The sequence below is a fragment of the Rhinolophus ferrumequinum genome, chromosome X, assembly GCF_004115265.2.
Source record: "Rhinolophus ferrumequinum isolate MPI-CBG mRhiFer1 chromosome X, mRhiFer1_v1.p, whole genome shotgun sequence".
Taxonomy (NCBI): Eukaryota; Metazoa; Chordata; class Mammalia; order Chiroptera; family Rhinolophidae; genus Rhinolophus; species Rhinolophus ferrumequinum.
In genome coordinates, this window is record NC_046284.1 from 41,286,870 (window position 1) to 41,312,153 (window position 25,284).

The following is a 25,284-nucleotide window of genomic DNA, read 5'->3' on the forward strand; positions in this document are numbered from 1 at the left end:
GTGTATGCTTGGAAAGGGTGAGAAGGGGAGGGGGCGGATCCAAAAGGAAGAGCATTTACCTCAATGCTTACATTGCACACGTGTCCCTTTGTTCCTTTCCCATTCAGATAAAGCTGCTATTTTCTGATGAGCTCATTTCTGCATGAGAAGGGCTAGTATCTTTGTGAATAAATAGACTGACTTTAGGAGGTGTCCCATGAAAGGCTGCTTTTCAGTGTTTGTCTGATATATTTGTCGGGTGTTTTTTGGGGGAGGGAAGGAGAGAGTTATGTGGAACCATAAATCCTTAGGATTTATTTTCCCTAATGTATGTGCTTTTGTTTCTAAATGCATTTAAATGATTTAGTTGTTCACCAGGCAATTAGAGGAAGATGTGCTCATTTCACACTTGCAGTTGGCTTGGTGGGTGGGGGAGAAAGTAATTCAATAGAAAGCACTATGGTTTTATGGTCTTTTCTTCTAGAAGAATTTAGCCAGGGATTGAGGAATAGACTGTAAGCCGCATCCTCCTTCTTAACTTTTCCTGTACATTGAGCAAAAATATTGCATGCAAAGGGCAGACTTTTTAAAGATTTTTTTAGTTGCCAAAATTAGGAACCAGGAGATTTTCCATTAAAATATTTGATTTCTGGTCTGGTTTCTCTTGAAAAATCGAAGTCCTGGCCACATTGGGCCTGCATTTCCCACGGTGCTGACCATGGGAAAGCTACCCCTTTACATGGGTCCTGCCTTCTTGGCAGCCTACATCTTGGTCTTATCACCTGACACCGAGCCTGAGGATTTTTACCATTAATTTTTTTATTGTTGTAAAATATACATAACATAAAATTTATTTACCATTTTAAGTGTACAATTCAGTGGCATGAAGTACATTCAAAATGTTATACAACCATCACCACTATTTCTAGAAATTTTTCATCATATCAAACAGAAACTGTGCTCATTAAACAGTAACTCCCCATTCCTCCCAGTCCTCAGGCCTGATAGCCCCTATGTTACTTTCTGTCTCTATGAATTTGCCTATTCTAAGTATCTCAGATAAGTACAATCATACAATATTTGTCCTTTTGTGTCTGGCTTCTTAGCATAATGTTTTTAAGGGAGACATTGATTTTTTCATTGACTTATTTTAGAGCATAGACATTGATTTTTACTGCATGTTAAAGGAGGAGTTACATTTCATTGAAAACAAGGCCAACAGGACAGATCATTTGGGATGGAGACTTGACTTCTAAGCTTAAAATGATCATTATATCCATTATTGATAAGTGGAGGTTCTCAATGTACTTAAACAACCCAGTGTCTTTATACAGGTGTTTTATAGTTGCTGGTTAATTCTGGTATCCCCCAGAGGCTTCTCCATATCTTATTGTCAGGATATGAGGACATGGGGATGCTCTGGGGGTTAGTTAAATGTGTGTGGCATACTTTGCTGCATAAACTCACTCTGGAACTAGCACTTAGCATATGCTTGTTAGTTGTCTTTTTCTGTATATACCCTTGAAGGTAGGAGCCAAGTCTCATCCCTCTGTTTTTTCATTCTTGTCCACAATAGCAACTCTATCGATGTTTGTTGATGTTGGCCTCCCCTCCCCCTTCCTTTTAAGTAGGGCTGGTAAAGCATAGCTTTAAATTCAAACTCAGTTTAAACAAACCAAAGAGTTTTCAGGGTAGAAACAAAATGAACTCTTGCTAGGCAGGAAATAAGGAATACCTAAGCTTAGAGATCTGGGCAAAGCACAGGTACGAAAAAACCTGTTGTTTGCCACAGGCTAAGAAGTGAATCACACACGTGATCGACCATCAATTTCAGAGCTGTGCTCATTCTACTCCACCAAAACTTAAATTTGGAGAAGAATAATATCCAAGGCAGAATTTGAGGAGGGGGAATTAAGTGTTTTAAGGGTTTCCATTGTATGAAAGTCCCCCATAGCTGTGGGGAAGTGTAGTTGGAAAAGTCTTTTGATTGCAACTTCAAGGTTAGGGGCAGGCATCCTAGAGACACAGCCTCCAGGCCTTTGTACTAGGATTTGTTTGCCAGTATTTTCTGTGATGGCAAAAGATGGAAAATGGCCAAAATCACCTCAAAAGGGGAATGGGTAAAATAATTTTTGCACATCTGTGTAATGGAACACTGAGCTATCACGACAAAGAATAAGGTAAAGGAAGTTATCCTGAGATGGATGGATATTTAAGAGACATAATATATTTTGAAGATTACACACAGGCATAGAGAGAAAGGGAGAAAGGGACTATGAGAATGGAGTGATGGAGAGGAACTCTGTATTCCTTTCAGTACTGTTTTAATTTAACCCTGTTCATATTTTACTCTTTCCATTTTAATAGCGTTGTTAACAAGTATCCTGTTGCCATTGTGATCAACAGTAGTCTGTAGCATATACTCATCCTATCTAACTCCGCTGTCCACCTCCTCACTCCAAATAGCAAGGCAGGAATAATCTTCCCTTGATTCACAAACCAGGTGTCTCCATGTCTTTAACGCTCACAATCTCACCTTCTCCATGAAAACTCACCGGAATAACTTCACCTCACACATATATAGAATTATACCAAGAATCCATTTTGTCCATGCTCCGGCTTCTGAATCTTTCAGCAGCCCTAGTAGAGTGCTCTACACACTGAGGCTACCCTACAATATGGCACCTACTCACCACTTTTCCTGTGTGTTTGTGTGTGTGTGTGTGTGTGTGTGTGTGTGTGTTTATATTCTGAGACCCTGTTCACTGTGAGATAGTGTTCCCTTTGAGCACACTTTTCTTGCATGCCTTGATCCATGGCCCCTCAGAAAGCTCCCATTAGGCAGGCTTGAATTGGATGTCACTTTTTTTATTGGCATGAGTTCATTACAATAGCTCTGTGTTGTCAAGGCCTTTATATTTAGACTTGCTTCCTCCTTCTAATGTTTTCTAGGAAATATGGATCTGTAGAGAATGGTGGTTTCCATGGTAAATGTTCCCTCATATTTGTTTTCTCAAGTTCACTTCAGATATACACAGCATGATTTACTTTTTCAGTACCAGTACCGTTGTGGCGCCACTGCAGAACTGTTTAAAAAAGTAATCTCACCCACCCTGGTTAGAAAAGGGGTAATTTTTTATTCTAACTGCAGGGAGCCAACTTCATATCCACCCCCAAAACTGTAGGAAAAGAGTTGACTTACTAAAATACAGCCACAAAACCTACACACCTTGGATGTAAATGATTAAAACAGATGAGCAGAATATTTGATTCTCAGACACATGTGAGTCTCTCCAGGGCATAGTATACACAAGTAGGAACACATACATACATACATACATACATACATACATACATGTGGGCGTGGTTTGTGATTTATACAGTTTTCACACACAATTCATTTTATTTTTATATACAAGTGCAATTAAGTAATAGGGTATGTTTTATAGCTTTTTAGATAAGCAAATTAAGGCTCAGGGATGTTAAGCGACCTCACAAAAGTCACACAGCTCCCTGGTAAGTGCTAAAGCCTGATATGAGTTCTTCCTTTAGCTCCAAATTCCATGTTATTCTGCCACCCTTAGACTGTTTCTCTGTGCTTTCATTGCCCAGATGTAAAATGGAAGATTTTCAGTGTACCAGGATGCTGTTCTCAACTCTCTGTGTTCTTAAGCAACATCAATTTTTCACCAACGGAAAATGTGAACACCTCATTGACACTTCACGTACTTTTCCCTCTCCTGGACTAATTAATTAAAGGGGAAGAAAAGTTACCTATCCCCAGAGGACCTGACAGTGCCATAAAGGTGTGCCGGAGACTGCTGACACATTGTCGCACTCTCTTAGGAGACTGAGAAGCTAACCGTCTCAGCTTTCTCTTCTCAGCAGTGGCTGGGGAGAACAGAGAGCAAGACAATAGCCTCTTGTTTAGTTTTATTAATTTTGAGGGCGGGTGGGATCGGATCGACAGCGCAAGTCACCAATCGTAAGCGAATCCTAGGCCGGGATTAGCCAACCCATAGTTGCAAACGAACAGTGGATGGGATTTACCCTTTCTGGGCCCACTCCGCAGGGGCCGGCCCTCCCAGCCTGCCCAGGGGCGGAGGCTGCGCACAGCCCCGCCCACGCCAGCCCCGCTGCCAGCGCGGCCCGCCACCAGGGGTAGGGGCTTGCGATGTGAGTGTGGTGGAAGGAAGCGGGAGTCTAGGGAGAGCGGAGGAAGAAAGGAGGATGTCTTGCAGAGCTGCGACCTGGGTGAGGGCCTACTGGTAATAGGAAGCAAGAAGGGAAGGAACATGAAGAAGCGTTGCTCCTTCCTGCATTATTTTAAGCAGGCTTTGCAAAAAGCTGCTTTTCAGCATTTCTATTATTTGTTTTTCTTCCTCCTGCTGTGGGGCTGGGAGCTTCACTGGCCCTCCCACGCGACTCTGCTCCGCTGTTGCCGTAGATTATTATTGTAGTCTTTGTAAAACCCTTCCCTTCCTCCCAGCCAGTCCTTGCGTCGATTCTCAGGGCTACTGTAACCGATTTGTGCCATGTTAGTGGGAGGACCAGAGCGAGAACCCCCCCGCCTTTGCCCGAGCGGTAAGACCCGCCATTCAATTGTTTGAAACTTCCCCGCCCTCTAGCCCCACCTCTCTTCCGCCCTCTCCTTCCAGGCTCCAGGCAGGCCCCCTCCCTTCTTTCCCCGCTCTCTACTCCGCCCCCTCCCTAGTCCACTCCCGGCTCCTGGGCGGTCCTAGCGGCTCATCGCAAGAAGAAAAGCCACCCATTCGCCCCCCTCCCCTACCTCTCATCCTTTTCCCAGGAGCTGCCCTCATCGCAGTCACGCCCCTTCCTTCCGAGGAGCTTTCTGACTGCCCAAGCTGGTAGACCCCTGATTTATTTCTCCATCTCCTCTCTCTTTGGCTTTATCTTCTGTTAGTTCTCACCACCCCCTCCACCCCCACCTCCAGTCTGTCTCGTCTCCGACTATCCGCTGCTCCACCCTTTGGCCCGGTATCCTGCCTATCCACTGCCACCAAGGAGATCCCGGAGGGAACAGCGAAGAGGAAGCACCCAGGAATTGGGGCTTTCCCCCTGCCCATCTCTGGCCTCTGGCCTGGGACCGAAGCCACTTGAGCGAGTAGAGACTCGTCACCTTGTCTTCGTTGCCTTCAGGGGTAGGAGACGCGTGGTTACTTTTCGCGGGGTAACTGGGGCAGGAATCCATGGTGGCATGAACTTGATCATGCCCTCGGCATAAGTGAGTCGATCTACATGCGTGCGGGTATGCCCGTGTGTTCTGCTTTCTTTGCAGTTGGCCATGAGTTTTTCGAGATGTGCAGCAAGTTAAATCGGTTAAAAAGTGCGTGCTTCTTTCCCGTCGGAGATGCTACTGGGTACCACAACTTGATGTTACTTTTACTTACTTGCCTCCCGGGGTCTTAGTAGGTCTCTAGGTAATTAAGTACAAAAGAAATTAAAGACCTGAGGGAACTCGAGATCTACATTTAGCTCAAGGAGAAAGTCCATGCTTATCTCAGATTGCTAGATGTGTTCCTCCTAAATTCTTAGGGTTGGGGTGGGGACCTTGAATTCTTGAAGTCTTAAAGTCTGGGAGTAATCTACAACGAACGCTACACTTTTTTGGTGAGTGTGTGTGTGTGTGTGTGGTGTGTTGAAGAGGAGGCTGCCCCTTATCTGCTTTACATGTTAGTGACTAGTTTTGTGGGATCATGCAGGTATGTCTTGAGGGTCTTAAACCTGTGTCATTGTTGGTGCTTCAACAGCAAGATGGACTTACAGATATATGAAGATATATATTGATATATTTTCGATAGGATAAGTGAGAGGGGAAGTGGCAGTCTTTGTAGACTGTGAGCAGTCCCTGGTAAATTGCCACTAATAATTAATAATAATTTGCAGCAAGGGACTAAATAGAATCAAATGAGATAGGTAAGGGAAAGTTTGTGTGAAACAGCATTTCTAATCTCTAGCATGTACTTTAGAAAGAATTTTCCAACACCTTGGAGTGTCTAATTTAGTTCTCCTTCCTCCTCCCTTCCCTTCCACCCCCACCACAAGAAGAATGGAAGTTGGGAGGCAGTTTATTTTGTTTTAATATAACCCTCTTCTCCCATTCAGAGAGGAAGATAATTGCCTTGTTTCCCCAAAAATAAGACCAGGTCTTGTATTAAGATTTGCTCCAAAAGACGCATTAGGGCTTATGTTCAGGGGATGTCATCCTGAAAAATCATGCTGGGCATATTTTCCGGTTAGATCTTTTTTTCAGGGAAGCACGGTAGTCACCATAATCTTTAATAATGGAGGGCTAAGGTTGTTTAAGTCTCCTTGAACCAGACTTTGTGCAAAGTCCTTTCTCAGGCCAGCCTTTGTGAAGCCTTCTCAGTTAGACCTTCCAGAACCCTCATTTAGTAGCTAAGAATAGTGTAAGATACCATTTGGATCTTACACTATTTGGATGCAGGGTAAATTTTCACCCATGTGCCACCTATCTCCAATTGGGCAAGCATGGCAAACTTAGAAGAATGGTGGTATTCAAAGACCTATTACCAAGATGTCCCCAACCCATTGCTTATTTGGCAAGAAATTATTGACATATTTTTAAATAATTTCACTGGTTGATTTTGATGGGGGGAAAGGAAAGCAGGAAGGGAAAGGGGACGTTACAGGTTACAGGGCAACAATTTTAAAGGCTATCTATCGTGTTTCAGATCAACTGGGAGGGAAAAGTTGGCCTGACCAAAACTACATTTTATAAATGGCCTGGGACATTTTAATAGCCAGGTGGTTGTAGAGTAGTTGCATCTATTTAGAGATGATAACACTCAGGTTCTAGCTATTCTGTATGGGCTTATCCGGTGTCATTTACAGACACTTTCTGGCACTACATCCTACTTCGTTTTAAGATACTTCTTTCTTTGGAAAGGTCTGGCTATGTAAAATTGAAAGTGCTTTTCCTAACTTCATAGTCTAGATATGAAGTAAACCTCTGACCAGGCTTGTATATCGCGTAACTTTTCTGTGAAAGTTGTGGATCTCTTTACCTATTTAAAAGATTTTAGAAGGGAATTTAAAAACTCATATTCAATATACTCTTTTGTATTTGGAAATTAAAATCTTATTTCTGGTTTGTGAAGTAGGATTCATTTTGTGGAATTGCTTTATCTGTAGTTTTATAAAGAATCAATCAGACTCTAGAATTCCTTAAGAACAGTCTATTCAGAAAGCAGAGGGATGGATGCTATGATCTTGAAGTCCCATTGAGTGCCAGAATTCTAAGTGAGTACATCTGCTTCTGTGCATCTCCTAAGAGCCCTCTCCCAGGGCCTATGCCTTCTTTAAAAGGGTGTCTTTGTAATTAAGCAGCTCTTCTCCCCCATCTCCCTTTCTTCCTTTGATCCAGCTTTTTAAGGCCTTTTTTCCATTTAGAGACAAGAGGAGTTTCTCACACTCTCCTACTTCCCTCTTAAGGTTTCTTTCCCTTTCCCCCAGAAAAAGAGTCTCCCAGAGTTCTCAGGATGGTTAGAAGTTGTTTTGTTTTGTTGTTGGGGGGTGAAGGTTACCATTGAGGAGGAATACAGGATATATTACCTCTTGAGAAATGCTTGTGACCAGGTAGTTTCCTCTATGGAGACTGAGCATTTGGAATGCATGAGAACAGTCTATTCTTAGGGACTGCATGGAAGAAATTGTCCTTTGCACTCATTAAGCCCAGCTTAAAACCACTGAAAGGGGAAGACAGAGGTGTGTATAGTCGTGGTCAAGCCTTTTAGGATGGCAAATGGGTATATGTTCCCAAATCTGTTACATCACTTCTTTTCCCCACGGATTCACTGGGTTTGGAGAGCTGCTTGACAAGTTAATTAGGTTGGGACTAAACCAATTTGTTCATAATTGTGCTCATTGATTTCCTGTCTCCAGGAATTTTTGTTGTTGTTGTTGTTGATAGTTTACTATGACATGTTGTCTTTAGTCTTGCTTACTTCTTTGTTCTTTGATGCCTTTTGTAAACTTTGGTCCAAAATCTAGGATCCCACCCCCAAGTCAAAGGTTAGAATTTGATCCCAGGAATGAAAAAGGCATTAAACAGGCTTCTCGTACTACATTACTCTGCTGCACAGTGGGCTTTGGACGCCCCTTAACTCAGAGAGAGGAGGAAAGTCGCCCCTTCCACTCATTACACAGAAAAATCTGAACTGAAAAAAAGGAAACAGAAAGAAAATAAGAGGTCATTTGCTTCGTGAAAGAATCCACTGGAGGTTTCTTTGAAAGAACTAGCTTTCCTAGTTAGTGCCTTTGAGCTATGACTTGATATATAAAAATTCCAATAACTGGGCCTTCTCAGAAACACATTTATTGCATAAAGGAAGACATTAGAATTTTGTTGTAATGATTATTGCTTGAATTAAGTGAGGCCATTATTTGGCTTTTGAAATCTTTTTTTGTTATATGGTTTGGAGTTAATTGCCTAAATCATTCTAGCTTGTACTAATGTTGGCCACATTTTAGCCCCAGCCTACAAACACTTATAAAAGGGAGGTAGTATGACTTTCTGGAGATGAATCAGACTATGTAGATTTGGTAAGTTTAAGCTAGGGACTCTGTACCCCCTATAGGTAAAAAAAAATAGTTCTAGTTATTGTATTTGAATAGCCCAAGAATACAGAAAATTATTTCTGATAAATAACAGCAACTAATGCCATTTTATAATCTATAGTAAGCTTTCCTAGTGAGCTTATTTTTGAGCGGGAACTAGGCTCTTCACCCACCTCTAACTCAGTTTTACCACCCTTGGCAAGTTTCCTGCTCTGTAAATTGTGAGGGTCGCAAAGAGTGATTTTGAGAACCAATTCTCAAAAGTTTATGGTTCTCTTCCTATGCCTCAGTTTCTGGTGTAAATATGAATGATTCCTACTAGAATGAGGTGCAACAGTTGTTAGAAATATGATCGTGTAGTCATCTGGATATTTTTAAAGCCTGTAAAGATATATCAGTGTAAATGCATTGTGTTTTGTATTTTAACAACATAGCGAATAAAAAAGCTAAGACCCCACCCAAAACATCATTAAGAATCCCATAATTGTAAGAGATCACCTGCTTTTATTTTTTTCTAATTCCTTTCAGTCCTTACTTCTGTACGTATGTGATTTTTACATAGCTGTAGTCATAGAAATGTCCACTGTCTCTTTGAAATAAGAGCCTATCTAAGACGTATCTGTGTAAACCTTTGTGGAGGAGTGAAGTCAGAACCTGACTGAGTATACATGAAGAATCACATATGTACATTTATTCCTCAAATGCCAGGAGAGACTAACAGATTTAATAAGTAAGTAATCATTCAACACTTTGCGTGATTTAGGCATGTTCATGTATCTAGTGAGGCAGTTAATTCTACTCCCTTGACCCCTGTTACCCCTCGCCCATTATTTTTAAGCAAAAAGAAACTAAGTTTCACTGTTTACTTTGTCTAAATCATTAGCAATGATTCTCAAATCACTGTATCATGATATCCCATCAAGAAAGTACAGATTTGGGTAGACTATGAAATCTAAACAATAAAGGAAAGCAGGAAAGCACAAATGTTTTGTTTTATACTTTTGAAAATAATGTTTAAATTAGACTGAAAAATATTAAAGGAACTATGAACTTTAGACAATTAAGTAAAAGACATGTAGGTTTAGCAGGATAACCCACACATAATGGGTTCTTCATTTGAGACATTTACCATATAGTGAAAGTTCAGTTACATGGTCCTTTAATTTTCCTTTGATTCAAAAGATAATATACGTATGATCTCCAATTTTGGATGGAATCATTGCTGGAAAGTTAGATTAAATTTCTTTAACTGGAATAGCAAGGTGAAGTATGGGTTTTTAGTACTTAGTACCACGTTCAGGACAGGGACATTTTTTATGATATATGTTCATGGGGAAAATGCAATGGATATATTTGCTAATATCGCCTAAGGTAATTTTTGCAAATCTACTTTTTAAAAACTCTATAGGCTGTCCTTGACATGTGTAAAGTCACTTTCACTACTGCCCCAACTCCATGAAATATCATTAGACTGTGTGAGTTGAAGCCAGGATCTGGGTTTCTCTGCCCAACCCTCTCTGACTTGCCCTGTGACCAAGAGTAAATGAATTAGCTGCTCTGAGTTTCAGTTACTCTTCTGGGAAACAAGGATATTAATACTTCACAGGGGTGTTTAGGCATGCCTCATATTGGGCACATGCTTTGAGGTCATTGGATGAAAGGTGTTTGTATGATGGCAGAGCAGGCGTAGCATAGGGTCCTGAGCAGGTGTTAACTTTTAATGAGCATTGCTCTCTTATAGCATACAGTGCCCTTGGTGTTTCATTGTCTTACTGACTATAATTGATTGTACCAACATTTGTATTATTGACCCTCTTGGCTCCTAAAAATATTAAACGTTTTAATTCTATGTGGTAAATTGAAGTTCTAGTAAGAGGATGCTAGCATCTGCCAGAGTGATGAAAAATAGCTTCAAAAAGAGACATTAGTTGGAATGTGCCATAGAGATCAGTGAGTTCTTCAAAGCTCTTCCAGAAGATTAAAAAGGAGTAAAACAAATTTCTGTGTGAGTGTGTGTGTGTTACTGTGTGAGTGTGTGTGTGTGTGTGTGTGTGTGTGTGTTAAGGGAGAAAGTTTTGAGTATATTTGTTTGCGACACATACTGATGATAGCCAGTAACTGAAACCCAGCCATTGTGGTATTTTATACACAGCTGGTTTTTATTAATGATGGAATATTTATGCTTGCAGTACAATCCGTGGCTCATTTCCATGTGTATGTTAGGACTTAAATACCCCCCAGAGCAACATTAACATTAAATATAAATGTGGCCAAGCTGCAAAGGTTGTGTTTTTTGGGGGGTCTCTCTTATTCTTATTGGTGTTGCTTCAGTTCACAATAACTGCGCCCCAACTTTGGGCATTGATACTGATCTTTTTCCCCCCTTTATATAACCCATAGCAAACTTTACATTTTGATCCTTTTGATATGGACAAATGATCTCTCCTGCCTTCATAATGCAGATGAAACTGATGCATGGGTTTCTTAAGAGCGCATTTTTCCTGCACATGCTTCTCATTATCTGAAAGGCCTGGACTCAATCAGTAAAGGAGCAGAGAAACCACATAATTGAAAGGAGAATGACGGTGGTGCATTTTTGGAATATTTGTGGGAAGGGGATTGCTGACATCAGAAAATGTAGTGGCCTGAGTGTTAACAGCATTGAAGAAAAATAAGCTTTCTGTGTTTCTGTGCATTGAGAATTATTTTTAAGGGGATGAAAATATGGGCCAGGTTTGACATCCTTTTATGAAGTTGCCCTGGAAACTGATGAAGGTTGTTATAGAATAATTCAATTAAAACCTTCCCCATTAGGAAGCTAATTAGTACATCACTCATTTGGATTGTTTTCAAGGGGCATGGATTTGCATTGAATTAATGACATTTTTTCCATGTGATAGCAAACTACGATAAAAATCACAGATGGAGGAAATTATTTAGATTGCCTATTTTGAAAAAAACCTAATTTCCTCTTTATTACATTTAGGTTTTCAGTTCAGATGTTTGTTTCACTCTGTTTATACACAGTGATCACATTTTAGTTTAGCAGCCAGTTTTACTTTCTGGATTATGGGCTATAAACCAAAGCTTATTTGAATTTCCCATATGAATTGAAGAAAAACGACGAATGACAATAAATGATTTTATTAAGGTAACATTTGTTGTTTTTCTTTTCTTTTACAATAAATTAGTTTCCCTTTGCTGTGTGTGTGTGTGTGTGTGTGTGTGTGTGTGTGTGTGTGTGTGTGAAAAGCAGTTTTTATCAGCAAATAATTTTTGGAGATAAGAAAATTTTAATGACTCCCTTTACCCTCAAGAACATTCTGCTTGCCTCAGGCACACACTAAGGCAATGTGATGACTTTTCTGACCTGGTAATTTTTGTGACTAGGCTAAGCAGTTCTTCCTTGGCAGGCTGAAGGAGAGTGTTTATGATGGGAACTGAAGTGCTGGGTTCCTAGGTAGCACGTTCTTTCTACTGTACTCCACCTTTTTTAGGAGAATGAATACTTTCTCCTGAGGTTTCAGGGCCATTTGTAATAGAATAAGTGCTCTGTAACTAAATATGTAATATTTATATAATATGGGTCTGCTGTGGCCCTCCTTTTCCCCAATAACTAGTAGGGAACAGTCATTCTTTATATATATTCCTTAACACAATGCCTGCAGCATATGTGTGCACTAGTTTTGGAGAGTGGGAAAGTTGACTGGAGTATTTGATTTGTAGTTGAACTGATTTCACCCTAGTATTTCTGGGGAAGGCAGGGATTAGATTTAGTTTTGCAATGGCAACTCAGTCAAGACAGGTTCTTGGGGCTTGCAGGTCAGCAGGAGGAGGTGGGGCTGACTTTGGGGAGTGACTCAAGCCCTTTGGTATGAAGATATATGAAACGCTGGCTCCTGTCCATGCACCTGCTGGATGCCACACCTGCAGTCAGCACCTAAGCCCCGCTCAGACACAGAAGCCACACTGAAGACAGATGGGGCTCCCTTTAAAAGGGGCACAACGAAACAGGGAACTCCTAATTATGTTAGTGAGGCACACTACTGACAATTGTATTTAGCTGTTCCAGTGTTGGTAAGGGGAAACATCTTAGGTATTTTCTTATAGGTGCAGTGTATCAGCTTGCTCAAGATACTGTTGGAGTCTTGAGGGAATCTGCTTTCGTAATGAGTTTCTCTTGTGAATTGTCCTCTTAAAAACTGGAGTCAATTCTGCAGAGGTTTGTATCTAGTAAGCCAGCATAGGGCAGGAAGTCATAAGACCTGGCCCCACCAGTAAGCCACTGTGAAACCTTGGTCAAATTAGTTATCATTAGCTATCTGTTCTGGACTTAAGCTTCTGTAGTTGTAAAATGGAATTAATCGCATCAGCCTTTATTTCCTCACAGAGCTGCTGAGAAGGAAAAATAAGATAACAGAAGTGAAAGAGCTTTTGTTTCCTTAGAAGAAAGACTGAGAAACTAAAGGTAATAGTATTATTGTTGCTGCTCTTCTTTCATTCCTTTTCTTCTCTTTCTGTGGCCTCTAGCAATGTCTTTGGGAAGTTGTTGTTTACTCAGTATGCACTTATTAAGAATATTTTATGTACCAATTAATGTTTTAGGTGTTACAAATGATACAGAAGAAAAGCTTGCACCCACCCCATGCGCTCTAAGCAGCTTCCATTTCCAGCTCAACTTATTACACTGATTTCTGCCTGGGTACTTAGAAGTTTAAAAGACAAGAATTAACTTTTTTCCTCTCTGCGTTTTAACGGGGGACTTCTGTTCCTGGAGCAGTGTATTCCAAGGTCTAGATTGAAGATACATGGGGAAGGGTGGGGAGCCATTGGGTAAATAAGGAATTTCCCTCTCGCTCCAACGTTTGCAAAGTACATGTCCCTTGCTCACTTTTTTCAGGATCCAATCCTTAGTTTCATCCTTGGTTCCATTCTCCTCCTACTCTGTATGATCCAGTCCCCTCCTTATCCTTAGCTGTTATCCATATGCTAATGACTCCCAAAGATATATCTCAACCTATCTTTGACTCTTCCTTTTCCAACTTCCCCAACATCAAGTTGGTTATCAGATTCCATATCTCCCACGCAGCTCATAGGTCTTTTCCTCTGGGAAGCTTTGCTCAAGTGCCTCAGAGTTATTTTGCAGAGTTCTCTGTGTTGCCAGAGCTATGTGCTCATACTCTGGTTTCCTGTTGGATTGTACACCCTCTACTTGATTGGGAGCTGCTGAAGGCTGGACTCTGTTTTATTTATTTTTTACCCACCAGGACCTGTACAGTGTCTGGCTATAGTTAAGTGCTTAATAAATGTTTGTAGAAAATATGGTGTGATAAGTGCTCTAATAGAGATGTGTGCAAAGTCCAGTGGAAACACTGAGGAGAGAGAATTAATTTTCCATATTGACCAGAGTTGGGGGCAGGGGTAAGATGGAAGATTAGGGAAAAAACTTCAAGGAGAAGGTGGAAAGCACTGCCCTCTTCTGAGAGTTCTGACTAAGCAGTGTACGAAAGAAATGCCTCTTGTATGTGCTCTTGCTAAGCCAGGGACATCCTGGCTTGTTGCCTCTCCTGCCTTAGGACTAGATGGCTTTTATGGTCGGGTCTGCAAATAAACCTCTGTCTATAACACGTTGACCATTTAAGACAGGTACCACTTAGTCATATAATATTAAACAGAGCTGATTTTAAATGTGTCACCTTAACTGTGGCTGAAAATAGAGGTAAACACACAGGCTCATTGGTCATGTATGCGTAGTTCTGTACAGCAAAATACCCTTTAAAATATATTGAAGATTGGTATCTGAACAAATTGGTATCTAACAAATTTAATTCTGAGGATGTAGCAGGTTGGGTCACTAGAACTGAATGCCTTCAAGCTGACTGGGATATCTTTCCAAGGGCAAAAATGAAACATGATATAGGCCATTACAGGCCATGAACTTGTTCTCACCCACCTGACGCTTTTACTAATTAGTTTCTTGGCCAGTGGCAATTTGGGGCAAGTGCATGCAAGCTGGATTCACAGGGGAGCCCACATTTCACTCTGCTATTTCGCAAGCCATTGGGATACTACAGTGCTTCTCTTGGCTTCTTTCCCACCCAGGAGTCCTGCTGTGTGCTGGTGGAAAAATGGGAGTAGGAGATCTTTTCATTAAATGAAGGAGAGATTTCACGGGGTTTTAATGTTTTGCTAGTTTTATTTTTTTAGTGGGTTGTCTAAAAACATTCATGTTCCTTTGACCCATTAAGTTCACTTCTGGGATTCTATCAATAGGAAACAATCCAAAATATTGAAAAAGGTTAAATCATAAAGTTGTTTTTGTAACATTATTTAGACTGTAACAGAATTGAAAGGAATTTAAATGTCTTAATAAGTGGAGACTGGGTGAGTAAATCTTGATACACTCATTTAATGGACTATTACACAGTCATTGCAATGTTTGTTATGAAGTCAGTGCCACAACATGGAGAAAGTGCTTATGATAAAGTGAAATGTAGAATCCAAAAGTGTATGTGCATTCCTATTTCATTGCTTTGTAAAAACACAAATACACAACGAAAAAAACTAAAGAAAATATTCTATAATGCTAACAATGTTTGAGTTGAGGTGCTGAAATTATGAGTGATTTTTTTCTCTTTGTTATGAATATTTGCATGTTGTGCTTATATTGCTTGTAAAATAAAGTAAAAATAAAAATAAAAGTGGGTAGTATGTCACTGAAGATAAGATATTGGTAAATCAGGCAGCTTCTAGGTATATTCGTAAACTTCCCTCAGTTTATGCTCAATCTGATTTTATGGACTGCCTATACTTTTTTCTGAGGCAAGAAGAAATGGTATGTGATGGAGTGATCTATTTATTCCGCCCTTGGAATGGGTCTGTATGGAGGGAGGTGGAAGGGTGGTGGCAACAGGATTCTTCTTATTACCCAATATTTCACTGCTCATGTACATTTTAGAGTTAATCACTTTCGTTGCGGTTAACATGTTCAATTTAATTGCTTTAGAGTACAGAAAAGTAAAACTGGGACCAAACTGACCATGCCTCTGAGTTGCTATCTCCGAAACAGATAACTGACACTGATCCTGTGTCAGTAAGATTTGGAAATGCCAAGGCCTTACTGTAAGTCTTAAAATAATTTTCCAACCTAATCTAGATAGAGGTGAAGATAGGAGCAAAGAGATGGGGCTGACTCAAAGCCTTTTCTTAAGCTAGTGCTAGACTTAAGTAAGAGTAAGTACCAAGTTGTTATGATGTTGACAAGACCTAGAATAGGGGCCTAGAAACATTGATCAGTGGAGGTTCATGTTACTGTATGACCTATCTGAATATCTTGGTCTAAAGAGGAAAGATTTTGTGAGGTCCTTCTGCTATACATCTAACTAAACACATCCCTCTTACCTCTTTGGATTTCCCCCTCTGCCATTATCATTTTAATTTCAATGGAGTTGAAAAATTGGTGGTACCATTAAGCCAGGTTTATAGTTTCTTAAAAATCAGAGTTAATTCAATTTAATAAATATTTATTAATCATCCATGTACAAACTGCTGTGCTAGGCATATATTGTAGTCGAAAGACTATTGCCCTAGGAATAATAAAACCTGCATTCTGGTCCCGGCTGTTACCCCTTTTAAGTTCTGGCATCTTCATCTATGAAAAGAGGGGGTTGGATCACTAGACTCCTAAGAGTTTAGTTCTCACCTTCGCTGATTTAAGGATCCCTGCACAAAAGACTGAGTTGCAAATAAAGGTTTTACAAAAACAACCTTACTTCATAAAATTGCTGCAGCCTTCTAGAAAAAGGCCACTTTGAAATAATAATAATAGCTAACTTTTATTGAGCCTTTACTATGTTTCAGGCTCTGTGCTTATACTTTACATGGATTAACTCCCTTCTTCTTTATAATGACCCTATGAGGTATGAGCACCATTACCCTTATTTTGCAGATGATGAAATTGAGACTTGGGGATGTTGAGACATCTTTGAGGTCAGTTAGTAAGCCATAGATCCAGGATTTGAACTTGGACAAAGTAACTCTAGGCTCAGGCTCTTAACCATGGTGTTGTACTGCCTGTCCCATTACCCAATGAAAGTTTAGGGATTATCTGTAAAGGGACCATAGTTTCTTACCTCCCAAAGGAAGTGAATTAGTATCCTGGATGGCATGACCATTGGGAAAGGTGTTCCCTAGGACATTTAAGACCGCAGTATGGAGGACATGAGAGAATTCAGTGGGCTGTTTTGCCTTTCTTTTTGTGTGGGAGGGTGTGTGTGTGTGTGTGTGTGTGTGTGTGTGTGTGTGTGTGTTTTATGTACAAATACATGCACATAGATATAGGGAAAACTTTGAACTGGCTGCTTTCCATTTAGCTAGAAGTAAAATTACATGAAACAAGTTAACTAAGATTTAGCAGAGAAACAGGTTTCCTAGACTTAGATTCTTCATCCTGGTTGGTGGAGTGAGGGGTGGGGGCAGAATAGGAAGGAGGAGATAGAAGGGATAGAAAGAAGATCTTATAGGCATGTTTCAAAATTTATTTGAAGGGTAGAAATTTGGTCTGCCCTGGCTACCTAGTAATGTTGATGTTCTGGGACTTGGCTTGGGAAACATCTGGGCTCTGACTAATGTTTTTTCCCTCAACCTCCCAGGTATACTGGGAGAGGCCAATGACTGCAAATGGAGTAAGAATTTGGCTTGGCTTTGCTGCCCTGTTGTTTATTACAGAAGAGTTAACATATAGATTCAAATTGCATTTTTAAAGAGAAACACAGATGTCCTTTATTCCCCTTTCAAATATCTTCAGGGACAGTCTGTTTGTCCAGGAGAAACAAAGTTATTTTATTGATTGAAGATGATGTCAGACTTCTGGCAGTGGTGTAATTAAATCTGTGGGCAGATTAAAGGTTGCAGAGTTCATACTATTTTAGTTCTTACACATGAGACAAGGGATATTTTCCTTTCTTTTTTCTAATAAATAAATGGAGTAGTGTTTTCCTTTTTATGTGACTCTTAACATATAGATGAGCATAAGTTCTTTAAGAAAAAAATCAGCAAACGAGAAATCAGCAAAGCTTGTTTCTTAGGCTGATTTATTTTCCTCTTTTAAACAAACAAAAAAAGGCTAGGGAGTGGGGTATTAGGGAAGGACAATCTATGTTCAGTTAACAAAATGATTTGGGTTTTGAAAAGGATGTGGAGGAGAGATGACAAAATTAAGGGAAGGGAGTAAGACTTTGGACAAGTAAAAGTTTTTTGGTGAGGAGCTAGGTGTCAGGAGCAAGCCAGTCAAGATTGGCATGAAAAACTAAATAGTACCAGCAAAGAACTGTATGATGGTTTCTCTCTAGGAGTTCGATTTTAAAAACCTTGGGCAATTTTCTGTGTGCTTTAGTTGAAAAAATAAGACAATAATTTTGTTCAGAATTGGACAATAGAAGCACAGTGGTTATTTACCATAATTCTGTTAGTAGTCCAGCTTTGATTCCAATTAGAAGTTGTTCCTCTCTTTGAAATTAGGGGAGACACCCCAAAATAATTACCTTGCAGATTGGATTCTGCTTTTGATTGTGATTGCACGTTGGGCTGAAACAAGATGGAAAGACAAATTTCTATGTTTGTTCACTCTATATCTGTTCACTATTTTTGGCAATATTGCAAGGAAATAATGCTAAATTAGTCACTGTGTGGTTTTGTGAATTTTTTTTAGCTTGGATATTTTGGACACGCTCCCAAAATACAGAGACACTTGTATGCTTCCTTTGCATTGCCTTGCTCCTCAAATGGTGTCTCTGGTGTGGATTAAAACCTTTCCTTTAAGGGATGTGAGTGAGACATGGCTAAGTCAGGATGGAAAATAGGAATGTTGATCATGTGCATCTCATCTAAACAGAAACTCCTCAGTTTGATTATCATTTTTGTTAGAACCACAGGCTTTTTTAAAGCAGTGATTAGAAATGAGGACTATTTCAAATCTATATCTGGTGGATATTTGCATCTAGTCTCTGCAGTGTGAGCCTAGTCTTTTCCTTTTGTGGAGAGACTGGGGCAGTGGAAGTGCTGAAAAAGCAAGTGGAAGCATCTTCTCCTTGAACAAGAAGAAGGGTTGCAGCTATATGTTGAGAAGGGCAATTGCTTTGCTATTCCAGTCAGAATGGATGGGCTGTTGATCAGAGTGTAAGCTCTGTGAGGGCAGGAACTATATGTTATGTGTCTTTTGTATCCCTCATTCTGTTTAGCATGAGGCTGGCAATTGTCTAGAATAGCCAGTATGCAATAAATACTTAATGACTTGGTTAAAAGGAGTTTGGGTTTCTTCTGCCCATCTGAGGCTGTGGCAGTTAAATCGGGAGCTTCACTGAGCATTCTATCTTTGACCAAAAAACCTACCTTCTGATGACTGCCTTTCCTTCCGGGATGTGGGCCAGTGAGCTTCTCTCACCTGCTCTGCTATAGATAGCAGTTTAAAGGTGCACTCTAAAAGTGACAGTGGTTGTGGCTTTTGTCATCACCCACCATTCTAATTCAGAATGGAAACAGCGGCTTTTGGGGGCTGCAAAGCTAGAAAAGAGCAATCGTTTCCAGCCTCAGAACTGGACATTTCTGTCCCCTAGAGACTGGCCGACCTCCTGAACATGCTGCTAGAGAGTGAGATTCCTTTTTGTCCTGGTGGAAATGGACTCTGCCACTCATATAAAGGGCAAGCACGTGGGAGGACAAGTCATTCCTTTGGAAGGACTGGTTTGGTTAACTGTTGGCCACTGGTGGCAAAATAGAAACGACGTTTTTATTTCTCCCTCCCCACCCCCTGAACATTTCAGAGTGACCAGTGGTTGGAATCTTGGCGGCGCTTACCCTGAACCTGAGTGTTAGGGGAGAGGGAATCTGCCGTTGCGGTTTCTGGAGCTGCTCATAAGCAAGAATTCCCTATCCTGATCAAGGCTTTAAGCCTAAAAGAAAGCAGAAATAGGTATGGACTATTGGTGTGTGTGTGTGTGTGTGTGTGTGTGTGTGTGTGTGTGTGTGTGTGGTGTGTGTGAGCCTGTGTGTGAGCCTGTGTGTATGCAGGGTGGGGCGGGTGTGGAATGGGAGGGGGCGGTATACTCTTTAGTGTCTGGGGCAGCTCAATGTCTGGATTTCCCTGCCTTGCAGAATGGATTTATAAGTGATTTTATTGTAAACATACATGATCGCATTTCCATTTTTTGAGAAAAGAAAAGTAGTTTGATAGTCATCTTTCCAGTTCTGGGCACCAAAAGGGATTTATATGTCAGCCTATCAGAAAATCCCAATATGACAGTTTAAATACAAGAGTCCCAAAGGGTCACTGAGAGGGAGGGAAAGGGGACTAGAGGGCAGGTTCCTCAGCCCCTTGGTGTGCACTTCCCCCAAAAATATGGTGAATGGGATTTAAAAAGGGCTTTTGAAGGTTAACTGAAGGTTCAACTGTTCTATACAATAACTGGAAATGAGGTAGCAGTAATCATGCAAGAAGTGTGAAAGGAGAGAAGATGACCTTTCTCCATCTACCATACACATCTTCTGGGTCACCCCCTGAAAGACTAAAGGAATGGGGTCATGTTGCCAGAGAGTTTGGAGGATATTTAATGTAGAAATTGGCCTGGTAGCCAGTATTCCAGAGTTCTCATCTAGGAACCTGAAGCTGGTTAGGTTGACCTTTATTGTGACTTTGTGTGACATCATGTCCATTCTCCAACACTACTTAAGATCCTTAGAGTGAGTGGTTCATTATTGAACACTGATTATCGTATTGCAGTTCTTGAGAGCTTGTTTGGAGGTTCTAGTAGGAGAGCGCAGCTACTTCTATACCCTTGACCAAAGAACAGTCCTCTCCTCTATGGGGGAAGGTCATCCTCTTCAAATGACCGAGTGTGCAGCTTCCGGAGGGACACACATGGAGTGGTGAGGGAGAAAGGTGACACTCGCCTAGCCTGCCAGATCAGCTGAATCAACCCTGGCAATTAATGGGGTGACAGATGTCTCAGCCAGATCACCCTCACATCCTGAATTGCAGTTCTTAACATGACAGATTCTGTCCAAAGATTTGTTTAGCCTCTAATGAGTTTTTGTGTAGTATACCATGGAGAGAGAGAGAGAGAGAAAGAGAGACAGAGAGAGATAGATCACCTACTACTGTTTTTCAGGTGGGGGAACAGAAGACAAGGGGGAATCAATTGCTTAGGTTACCCTGTAAACCCATGAGATGCTTAGAATTTGAATCTTGCGTTGTCGTACTACTGATACCTGTTTCACTCAATCCATATTACTTACTTAAGAAGAATTTGTGGTGGTTGTAGTGGTCATGCTGGTGGTGGTGCTGGTGGGATATTTTAATCATACCCCTTCTAGAAAGATGGCCTTTTTATTTTTCTAAATGCTGTCAGAGGCACCCTTCAAATGAAAGAGGGTTTCCTCTTTAAGCTTCTCCTACCCAAGAACAACAGCAAAATCTCAAGGACAATTCATGGATAGCTGAAAGAGAAACTGTCAATAACAATTATCCCAAGCCCTTCTCTTACTAAGCCAAGGAGCATCCAAAACAGACAATACAAAAAGGATTTATTTTTTTAAAAGGATACGTTTCAGAGTTTTATGAGATTGGAGAAAATGATTTACATCAGCTGGGACCATTTTTATCTGGTGCAAGCCAAGCTCTCTTCACTTTTTATTTATTTTACTTATTTGGCATTTTGTAGCTTTCTTCACATGCTGAATTGCTTTACAGATCCTGTCTGTGGGGTAACTACTCCCCACTGACCTGCCCACGTTCTCACAGCCATAAGAGTTGGGTTTTTTCATTTAAATAGAATATGGAGAGATGAACTTTGTGAGTAAGGGCCTAGGAAAATTGCCCTCTCTGATCACTATACTTGACTGCTCCAGTCCTCTTAGGAGTTAAGTCAAGACTGAATATTTAACCCATGCTAAAAGTGAAAGAGGAAATAGAGAGCTCTTATGCCTCCAAATTCCTCATCTTATCAATGCTAGAGCCAGGAGTCGCCAACAATTAATTTATTAATTCTAGATTCGATTATCTACTTTGTCTCTGCAATGGAGTTCTCACCCCCAAATATCCATTTTATTCCCCTTTAGAGGAATGATTTATCCATCAACTGGGTGTTAAGCTTCCTGTTTCCCCTTCCTAGGTCAAGGGCAGCCCAAGTGCCCAGTTTCTCTCTCTCTTCACAAGGCACCACCAGCAATAGAGATGAGAAATTCTGAAGAACAGCCAAGTGGAGGAACCACAGTATTACAGCGTCTGCTACAAGAGCAGCTTCGCTATGGCAATCCTAATGAAAATCGCAACCTACTTGCCATACATCAGCAAGCCACAGGGAATGGCCCTCCTTTCCCCAGTGGCAGTGGAAACCCATGTCCTCAGAATGATGTGTTGAGTCCCCAGGACCACCACCAACAACTTGTGGCACATGCTGCTCGACAAGAACCTCAGGGGCAGGAAATCCAGTCAGAAAACATCATCTTGGAGAAGCAGCTTTCCCCTCGAATGCAGAATAATGAAGAACTCCCAACCTATGAAGAAGCCAAAGTTCAGTCCCAGTACTTTCGGGGCCAACAGCATGCCAGTGTTGGAGCTGCCTTCTATGTCACTGGAGTCACCAACCAGAAGATGAGGACTGAGGGACGCCCATCAGTTCAGCGACTCAATCCTGGGAAGATGCACCAGGATGAAGGACTCAGAGACCTTAAGCAAGGACATGTCCGCTCTTTGAGTGAACGACTAATGCAGATGTCACTGGCCACCAGTGGAGTTAAGGCCCATCCACCTGTTACCAGCGCTCCCCTCTCCCCACCACAACCCAATGACCTCTACAAGAATCCCACAAGTTCCAGTGAATTCTACAAGGCCCAAGGGCCACCTCCCAGCCAGCATAGCTTGAAGGGCATGGAACACCGAGGCCCCCCACCAGAGTATCCCTTCAGGGGCATGCCACCCCAGTCTGTAGTGTGCAAGCCCCAAGAGCCAGGGCACTTCTATAGTGAGCATCGTCTGAACCAGCCAGGGAGAACAGAGGGGCAACTGATGAGGTATCAGCATCCCCCTGAGTATGGAGCAGCCAGGTAAGAGAGTTCCCTTTTTGTAATTTCCTGACTTTCTCCCCAAACAGCTTCTGCTGTGTGTTGGGAATTTTAAGGGAAGGAATGGGCAGGTGTTTATTATAACAGACTCTGCAATGCATGGCTGGTCTCTGACTTAGTAAATTTTCTGCCAACCTGAATTTCTAGCCATAATTAGCACTGTATTAACATTCCCTTAACTTCATAGGTTGAGCATGGCCTCAACTACCTAGTAGATGAATAGGAGCACAAGTCTTGATTTCAGCAGCTATTTGCTTTCCTGTCTGCTAGGAAATTGAAGGGTCAGTGTTCCTCATATTGTGAGTTATTAAGCCCTTCCTTGAGGAACAGAAGCAGATTATCTTGGACTTTAATTAATCTGGAATATCCTATCACTTCTACATATTCCCCTCCAAAAAAACTCTCATCACATTTTTGTGAACACATCTTTCTGCAGAATTGCTGTGATTCTTCTGGACACTAAACAAACACCCAGATATTACTGTGGTGGGAACTGTATAGGTGTATGTTCAGAATGTAACTTGTTTTATACTTCCTTGCAGTTTATGAAGTCTGGATTGCTTCATCTGTCTTCTGTAGAGATTTGGTTAGTTGCCTGTCATATTTTTAAATATCTAAATTAAATTCATATCATATTATATAAAAGTTTTGGTCAGATCCTAAATTGTAGAAGGAGAAACAGATATCCATGACTAATGTACCACTTGCTGTTAGTTCAGGAGGACTGTTTCATATATTGAGTTCTTCCTAAATATACTTCGGAATTATTCAGGGGTCTGTTGTATCAACCAGACCTTATGATTCCATGACTCTATTTGTTGTTCTTATTGTTACTATTGGGACCATGTCTCCGATTGTTAGTATCTCAGTATATGGGGCAGGGGGAACGGAACATTTCAACCATGGGCAACAATGATGGAAGTTATGTGGTATCCTTGCCCTTACCACAGGTAATTATAGGTGGCCATGAGGTTTGAAGTTCCCTGGACCTATGGTGGCTTTTTCCATAGGGGTCCCCCAGACGAGGACTGTGATCTTTTTGACTTCTAACTCAGCCTCATGTCCCCTTTTTACTCCTTTGGGAAAGAACCTCTTGACTTGAAGTTCATAGGGTGATTCAGGAGACAAAGCAGCAGGGGGTGGAATAGAGGAAGGGGAGGATAATGAACCTGGCATTTATTTCCTGGTATTTCATTCTTTTCCTCTTCCAGGTCCATTTTTCAGCCAAAGCCAATTCACTTTTGACTCCACCCCTAACTTGGCCAGTTTAGGATATTTTTTGTCCTTAACCCAGGTTGATTTTCTAATCTTTTTTTTTTCCGACCTCCTCTATGCAGCTTTCAAAGGTCAGGAGCCTAAGTTCTGATAAGTGGCTTGGAACAGGAAATGGGGTAAGGGATAGGATAGGGCACTTCTGGTTTAAATGAGAGTAACAATCCAATTCCCATCTGCCCAATGAAATGGAAGACCAAGGGAGGGTTTGGTCTGTTGGACTGCTTAGCTTAGTGGAAATGTGTCCAAGCCAGCAAAATGTCAGTGAAGCTGGGGTTTTTTGTTTTGCTCTTCCATCAGCATGGAAGAGTCTGTGGGACTCTCTCCCGTATGAGGATGGCCTGATGTTTGTTGCCTTGTGGGAGGGGAGTGTTCTGGCTGGAGTGTGGAGCAGATCCAAAGCCCCGCTCAGCATATGGTCCGCCTTCCCAGGAAAGCTATTTTCAGAATTCATTCACCAGTATTGTTTGTGATCTGAAATGACTCCCACAGTGTTTGAAGCTTGACGGAGAAGCCCTTTGATCTCCCTAAATAAATAATAAGGAACCCAAAGAGGGATTTCTTTTCTTCCCATACTGATTAAACCACCCAAGAAATTTAGCTGCATATATTTTAAAAGAAGATATTTGTATTTACTCCTCCCTCCTACATCATATGTGGATCTATTTTCCTATCCCCCAAAGCTGTGGATCCCATGCTGATTACCCTCTCTTGAGCAGCATTTTAACATACAAGTTTGCTCTAACAGTTTTTTTTTATACTTTAATTTTATTTTTTTAATTTATTGGGGTGACAATTGTTAGTAAAATTACATAGATTTCAGGTGTGCAATTCTGTATCACATCATCCATAAATCACACTGTGTGTTCACCACCCAGAGTCAGCTCCCCTTCCATCACCAGGTTTTCTTTTTTTTTTTCCTATGGGAGAGGAACACGGTGCGTATTATGCTTGATAAATAATCAAACTTAAAACGGTCCTAATCGGAAGATACTCTATGTGAAGTTTGGGTCTGCATCAGACAAATTCTAGCAATAAAATGTTTGCCAGGCACGGGGCGAGGGAGTGGCACCTATTGACAATTACTGGCAAGGAACTGCTTCCTCGGAGTGTACACTTTTAGGTGGTGACACATTTGTCCTCCTTACTGCCTTTAACCAACTAGCTAGACAGTTTTGAGTACCTTTCCAAGTAACTGCTGCTAGCACCAAACAATTAGAAGATGAAATTCTTCGTTCTTAATCCACAAATTACAGGTTGGGATGCAAAGCAAGCTCTTTGAACAAATTGCTTTTCATAAAACAGCAATTTGCG

The 25,284-nt window shown here is 41.1% G+C and overlaps 1 protein-coding gene across 3 annotated transcripts in view; it reads left to right on the forward strand.

Moving 5' to 3' along the window:
- Positions 1-4,173: 4,173 nt before the first annotated feature.
- The window catches only part of AMOT (angiomotin), a 116,555-nt gene continuing 95,444 nt past the window's right edge, over positions 4,174-25,284 (forward strand). The window contains exons 1-4 of one of the 3 annotated variants that reach the window (XM_033119368.1): positions 4,723-5,141; positions 12,971-13,048; positions 19,401-19,549; positions 21,747-22,680. In XM_033119368.1, the coding sequence (XP_032975259.1) occupies positions 21,809-22,680 (872 nt within the window). In that variant the 5' untranslated portion in view covers positions 4,723-5,141; positions 12,971-13,048; positions 19,401-19,549; positions 21,747-21,808. Of the gene's footprint in view, positions 4,234-4,722; positions 5,142-12,970; positions 13,049-19,400; positions 19,550-21,746; positions 22,681-25,284 lie in introns of those variants that run through there. The other 2 variants (XM_033119378.1, XM_033119389.1) reach the window with 2 other exon arrangements.